The sequence below is a fragment of the Mustela putorius genome, unplaced genomic scaffold (genome assembly GCF_011764305.1).
Source record: "Mustela putorius furo isolate JIRA1106 unplaced genomic scaffold, ASM1176430v1.1 tig00000127_pilon_pilon_pilon, whole genome shotgun sequence".
Classification (NCBI taxonomy): domain Eukaryota; kingdom Metazoa; phylum Chordata; class Mammalia; order Carnivora; family Mustelidae; genus Mustela; species Mustela putorius.
In genome coordinates, this window is record NW_025421288.1 from 1,216,652 (window position 1) to 1,224,300 (window position 7,649).

General features: G+C 35.4%; 1 protein-coding gene across 1 annotated transcript; it reads left to right on the forward strand.

Moving 5' to 3' along the window:
• The first annotated feature begins 5,327 nt into the window (after nucleotides 1-5,327).
• Nucleotides 5,328-6,242, forward strand: LOC101693220 (olfactory receptor 4A15-like). Its single transcript, XM_004781647.1, has one exon. It carries the CDS (start codon nucleotides 5,328-5,330, stop codon nucleotides 6,240-6,242), a length of 915 nt encoding a protein of 304 aa, XP_004781704.1.
• Nucleotides 6,243-7,649: the final 1,407 nt, after the last annotated feature.

Below are 7,649 nucleotides of genomic sequence, written 5' to 3' on the forward strand. Positions count from 1 at the left end.
CTGTGCAGAAGCTTTTGATCTTGGTGAAGTCCCAAAAGTTCATTTTCACTTTTATTTCCTTTGCCTTTGGAGACATATCTTGAAAGAAGTTGCTGTGGCTGATATCAAAGAGGTTACTGGCTTTGTTCTCCTCTAGAATTCTGATGGATTCCTACCTCACATTGAGGTCTTTTATTCATTCCAAGTTTATCTTTTTATATCATGTAAGGGAATGGTTGAGTTTCATTCTTCTACATATAGCTGTCCTGTTTTCCCAGCACCATTTATTGAAGAGACTGTCTTTTTTCCAATGTATATTTTTTCCTACTTTGTTGAAGATTATTTTCCCATAGAGTTGATGGTCCATATCTGGGCTCTCTACTCTGATCCACTGGTCTATGTGTCATGCTGGTACCATGCTGTCTTGGTGATAACAGCTTTGTAGTAAAGCTTGAAATCAGGTAATGTGATGCCCCCAGTTTTATTTTTGTTTTTCAACATTTCCTTAGCAATTCAGAGTCTCTTCTAATTCCATACAAATTTTAGGATTGTTTGCTCCATCTCTGAAAATTTTCGGTTCAATATTGATTGGAATGACATTGAAGGTATAGATTGCTCTAGGCAGTATAGACTTTTCAAGAATGTTTATTTTTCTGATCCGTGAGCATGGAATGGTAGTCCCATCTTTTTGTCTTTTTGGAGCTATCTTCTTTAATTACTCCCTTGACTTAAGAGTTAGTCATCATTAACCATTATGTCAATTTTATCTTCCTTGGAATGGAATCATAGTTTGTTCTTCAGAAGCATGCGTAACCAGTTTTGTCCCCCTTTCACAGCAGGGAGCCTTGGAATTGGAGGCAGTGGGTAAGCCTAAGTGCTAATAATGGGTAAACTGGCTTAGAAAAGGTGATTGAATAAACTCTGTCTCAGAGGAAACCAGACTAGTCTTTTCATGCCATCTACACCATAGAGACAGAAATCAATACAGTTTGTGTGAGCAGTTCCCAACCAGTTGTTCTTCATTGTTAGTTGGGTTACCTTTGATACTTAAAGATGCCATCCCAGTGTGTAAAAAAACGGTCAATACAAGTGTATGCTTAATAAAGGTCACAAAATATCAAATAAATTAGCAAAATATTCAAAATAAAAGTTATTTTATTTACTTATCTAATTGTGAGAGAGGGAGTATTTTAATTTCTCCTTATGCTTGAACATATTTCTGTGAGATTGATATTGTGCTTTGATTAATTTTTATATAAGATAATTGATAAATTTGTATGGGAGTGAAATTTTTACTTTGGGAAGGGAAACATTTTACATAATTAATAAAGGTATTAATTTATTTAACAGTATTAGATTATTCCAGTTCAAAAATAATAATAATAATATTATTATTATTATTATTATTTAAGTAATCTCTAGAACCAACATGAGGCTTGAACTCATGACACTAAGATCAAGAGTCACATGCTCTAATGATGAGCCAGCAGGCACCCCAGTTTATTTTAGTTTTTAATTATTTTTCTGTGTCTCTTTAGAAAGTTGTATCTTTCATAACAGAGCTCCACTTTCTTAGATGGCAGAAATTCATTTATGATGCTCTGTTGTTGTCATTTTCAGAGCAGCAGAATGGAGGGATGGAGCTTTCTTAATTCTTGATTCTTATCCTTTGGTTATGGTTCTATCCTAGCAATATGGGTCTATCCATTTTGCTAGGAACGTATCAGTTTTATGAATCTTTGAAAGAACAACTTCCTGGATTTACATATTTTATCTATTCTATGTTATATTCCAGTTTCTATTCAACTAATTTCTCTTTCTATGGTTTCTATATTTTATTTAGTATTTCCATTCTACCCCATGTTCTCTGGGTTTATTTTGGTTTTCCTTTGCTCAGGTTCTTAAGATAGAGGCTTGACTTCATTTCATGTCTCTTGGTTCCTAATACTTCTATTTACAGCTATCCATTTCTTTCTAAACACTCCTTTAACTTCACCCAGTATACACACACACACACACACACACACACACACACACACACACCTTTCATTATCATTCTGTTGAAACTTCATTTTAAAAACTATTCACTGAGATGTCAGGGTTCCTCAGTCAGTTAAGCACCTGCCTTTGGTTCAGGTCATGATCTCAGGGTGCTGGGATCTACTCCCTCACTGGGCTCCTTGTTCACTGGGGATTCTGCTTCTACTTCTACCTGCTGCTCCCTCTGTGCATGCTCTCTCTCTCTCTGGCAAATAAACAAATAAAATCTTACAAAAATAAAAATAATTAAAAAATATTTACTGATATTTCTTCTTTAATTCATGGTAACTTAAATTTATGTTGCTTAAATTGTAAATAATTGGGAAACAGTGTTATATTTCTGTTGAATTTCATTATATATATTCTGTATGATTTAAATCCTTTAAAATGCATTGCAATTTGTTTTTTGGCCAAGTGTAGTGTGTATTTTGGTGAACATTCTCTGAGCACTCTGACATAAGTGGAAACCTCCCACAGTGTTTTCTCCCTTCCCACTACCATAGTAACACAGGTTCTATCAACTTGTCTGTGTGCGCCTATGTGACAAACTCAAGACTCTTCCCCTTAGGGGAGAATCTTGCTTCATCCACATTTGAGACAACTTTTAAATAGGTCATACACAATTTACTTTTGTGATGCCCTGGAAGTCAGTTTAGGTGTCTGTGTGCAAAAACATAGCTTAAGTGTAACCAGAACAGGTATGCCTATTTTGAAAGTCATGCTTGAAAGAAGAGAGTCTTTACATATTTTATTTCTGTCCACACTGGACATTTCTCTTTTGGTGATTCAATCTCAAGTTGTTCTTTTGTGATTTCTCCCGAAGAGGAAAAGTTTAAGTCCTGTTGTACATGGTTATTATCCTCGTGGCATCTCTGGAGATGTAGGCTTACCCTCACAATTATGTTGAAGGTCCCAATGAATTTAATTAGGGAAGAAACAGTCTTGGAAATGTACCAGTTCAATGACTCAACAATCTGTGTTGCAGTTCAAATGCAGAGGAAGTGTTTACACACCATTGTCTTGATCTAGGAGTGTTTGGATCAGTGTTCAATGACCAGCTTTATCAAAAATTGAAAGAAAGGACTCAAAACATAATGAAGTATGTATATGAAATTATTTTCCATACAGGGAATCGAAGGTTTAACTATACTTTGTGAAGACAGAACAGTATAACTGACCACATAACCACATAAACTTTCCTAACAATTCACAACTTTCTCTCTTTTTTTAACCTGCAAAGTTAAACTTTTTATTTTTTAAAAAATATATTTTTTTAATTTGTTGGAGATGGAGCACCTGGATGGCTCAGTGGGTTAAAGCCTCTTCCTTCGGCTCAGGTCATGATCCCAAGATCCTTAGAATGAGCCCCACATCAGGCTCTCTGATCAGCAGAGAGCCTGCTTCCCCCACCTCTTCTCTCTGCCTGCCTCTCTGCCTACATGTGATCTCTAGCTGTCAAATAAATAAATAAATAAAATCTTAAAAAAAATTGTTTGAAAGAGAGCTAGTGAGTGAGTGAGACAGAGAACTCACAAGGAGGGAGAGAGGGCATAGGCAGAGGGAGGAAAACACACACACACACACACACACACACACACACACACACACACAAAACTCCCCTCTGAACCAGGAGCCCTACATAGAACTTCATCCCAGGACCATCGGATAATGACTTGAGCAAAAGGAAGACACATAACTGATTGAGCCACCCAGGTGCCCACTTGACAACCTTCTTCTTCTTCTTCTTCTTCTTCTCCTCCTCCTCGTCCTCCTCCTCCTCCTCCTCCTCCCCCTTCTTCTTCTTCTTCTTTAACCTCAAAATGTTGGTTTAACATTCTTTTGTTATTGAGACAAATCTGCTATCAATGAAGATTTTGGGTCTCTTTGTTCACAGCCATTATTCAGACTTGTTTAGGTTATAGGAACTTTGTATTCATTTGAAAATCCCAGAAATTTGAGGTAACCCTTTTCTGAAAGACTGAAATGAATAAGACTTTCTGCAAACATAGAAAGCATTATTCACATGGAAACAGTTCAAGATCCTGTGATGATGCATGTGTTTTCTTGATCTGTGTGCACAGAGATGGTATCAGTGCACAAAAGAGATGGGAGAAAGGACTGCAACCTTGAATTGAAAGGTGTTTCATCATGCAGGTAACCCAGAAATTGTAACTAGAAGTGAGATTTTAAAGTAGATTTTATGTTTTACATCTTGGTGGTGTTGGGATTCAGTCTTTTAAGACTTCTGCTGTGTGAATCTGATAATTATATTAGGTATCAACTATATTCTAATATAGCTATTAGAAAATATGGGAATTAGCTCAGTTCTGAAATACTCCTTTTGGCTAATTTTATGTATCAAGATACAGACTAAATATACTTTCCTAACAGTATTTTTAGAAACTAGTTTCAGGCTTAGGGATATTTTAATGGGCAAGATATTTCTAACTCTACAGATGGTTTCAATTGATGTGTTTTCTGGGCATTGTTTGCTGATCTTTTGAAATTTAGAGAATACTGTAGCATCCACAAACTTGAGTGAATGATTTTGAAGAATCCAAGGTCATACTTCCATAATCAAGCTCTTACTTCAGTTCCTATGTTTCTGTTTACAGATGAGTTTCAACATCATCGCATATGACTGTTGGCTATTCCTATAAATGCTTCTCTATATGACTTACCAACTTGCCATTGGTTTCTTTCTCTTCTATATTTTACTTGCCTAAAGCTCTGTGTATTTTGATATTAACTCTGTGTATGGCCTCCGAAATGGAATTCTTTCTCCCCATCTGTTTTTATCTATTGATGTCATGGTATCTTTTTAAAGTCCTTGAGATGTTTTGATACCATAAAATGTATCAATTTTATTTATGAATTAAGAGGATTCTGGAAGTTAGAAAACATCTCTTGTGTTAGCTGAGAAGTAAATACAAATCTTTCTATAGTATTTCATTAAATCAATTCAGTTGAAAATTTTTATATGAAGAATTCACTACATGTACAATTTTACTAGCTTCCAGTTGGAAAGTTGGTTGTGGCCTTCCATTTATATATTACTGTGTCCTTTTCCTACAATGTTTTTAGTGACTTATTTCTGCCTGAGTAAGCAATACTGGTGAGGTTAGGGAAAATATTTTCATCCACTTTGTATTTTGTAATTTCTGAAAGTGCTGGAACATAAGGAACTATAATGCCTATTAGGTAAATGAATAAATAGATTGTGTTAGATTTCAGGAAGTCATCAGTAATCATTACATTTATAGCTAATTTTTTCTTGAACTGTGAAATAAGGAGAAGCAAAAGAACATATGGAACACAGGAACAATGTGACTGAGTTTGTCCTCTTGGGGCTCACTCAGAGCCTCCAAGGTCAGAAAATACTGTTTGTTGTGTTCTTGATCATCTACATCCTGACAATGGTGGGCAACTTACTCATTGTGGTAACTGTGGTGGTCAGCCCATCCCTGGATACCCCTATGTACTTCTTCCTTGGTTACTTATCTTTTATGGATGCTGTTTATTCTACTACAATTACTCCAAATATGATTATAGACTTACTCTATGAGAAAAAAACCATTTCCTTACAAGCTTGCATGTCTCAGCTCTTTATAGAGCACTTATTTGGTGGTGCTGAGATTTTGCTCCTGGTGGTCATGGCCTATGACCGCTATGTGGCCATCTGCAAACCTTTGCATTATTTGACAATCATGAATCAACGGGTGTGTGTTCTGTTGTTGCTGTTGGCCTGGGTTGGAGGATTTCTGCATGCTGTTGTTCAACTTCTCTTTGCTTATAATCTTCCCTTCTGTGGTCCCAATGTCATTGACCATTTTATGTGTGACATGTATCCGTTATTAAAACTTGCCTGCACTGACACCTATGTTATTGGCTTCATTATAGTTGCCAATGATGGGGCAATCTGTGTGGTCATCTTTACGGTCTTACTCATTTCCTATGGGGTCATTCTGCAATCTCTGAAGACCCACAGTCAGGAAGGGAGGCGCAAAGCCTTATCCACTTGTGGCTCTCACATTACAGTGGTGGTTCTCTTCTTTGTCCCTTGCATTTTTACATATGTGAGACCTCCTTCTCCTTTACCCATTGATAAATCCTTGACTGTATTTTACACAGTTATCACCCCTATGTTAAACCCTCCGATCTATACTCTGAGAAATGGAGAGATGAAAAATGCTATGAAAAAGCTGTGGAAGAGAAGAAAATGATGCTGAAGAGAAATTATCACCTTTTTTCAATGAAGAGTAACTCCACCCAGGAAAGGATTATTAATTTGTAATGAATTTCTCCTCAGATTTAATGAACTTGGGTATGATGAAAGCATTTAAGGTGTAAATATTATAATGATCAAAAATGATTTCTAAGATTTTCATAAATTGTTAGTTAAGTAGGTTTGTGGCTTTTGGGCATTAAACGTTTTTTTTTTTTTTTTTTTTTTGAAGCTATATGTTTGTGTTCCATGTGATGAGTTATGCTAAAATTAGTTTTGTATCTTTATTTTCATTACTGGACAATTTTCATGGGCTTCTCTTTTGTTCAATTGTTCTTTTTCAGAATTAATAGTGATCATTATATATTTCAGGGAAACATTTTAAGAAATGGAACATAAACACTTGGTTCACTCCTCCAATACAAAGACAACTCATTCTTAATACTCGAAGTATATAACTTATTTTTATAACTGCAAGATGTTTAAGTATATAATTTAGTTTATATTACTTAGCTAATAGGATTGAAAAGGAATTCTGCTTCCAAATTGTAATATTAATGTTAAAGAAGTTAAGGCAAGAAAAATATCCAAACAAAAGGCTTAGATATGATAAGTAAGATTTATTTATTTTTCTAATTAGGGAATCCTTTTATTTCTTCATGTGGAGAAGCTTTGTTCGGTGTTGTATTTTCATTGAGATGATCCATTAATCTTCCCTTATAGCTTAAAACATTGGATAATATCTCTGCCATTTTAAAGTATCTCCATCTCTACTTTTGCTTATAGTGCTTCATCACTTTCTTTAGGGACCTTGGCCCTTCCTTTTATATGTGGAATTAACATAATCCATACTTCATGAGATTCAAGTATGCAATACAGAACCTGACACCAGATATTTTAGGTGATATCATTTGTAAGAAAGATGTTGACAGGGGTGCCTGGCATCGGGCTCTACACCCAGTAGAGAACCTTCTTCCTCCTCTCTCTCTCTGCCCGCCTCTTCCCCTATTTGTGATCTGTCAAATAAATAAATAAAAATCTTTAAAAAAATGTTGACAATATGGCATGCCACTTTTACCTCTTCTCTTAATGGAATGCAGATTATTGAGTAATAAAGAGGTCATAATATATATATTGATTTCTTTAACAGATATCTCTTTCATAAGTCTCCCTCTCTCTGAATGAGATTTGAAAGAAAAATGTAATATGGCTCTAATAGTGTAGGAAGCATGTGATCAAAGAAATTCATGTTTCTGCCTCCCTTATTTAGTCTGGATTCATGGGGTGTCCTGGCTATGGGGAATAGAGCCTTTTCACTGGTAAGTCACAGTGTATGAAAAACTTTATAGCCCAATTTATATCAATTATTACTACATGGAGATTTCTTTTGTCACCTCAAAGTCTT

Coding starts and splice junctions, on each gene's coding strand:
- LOC101693220 (XM_004781647.1), top strand. CDS start 5,328: ATGGAACACAGGAACAATGTGACTGAGTTTGTCCTCTTGGGGCTCACT.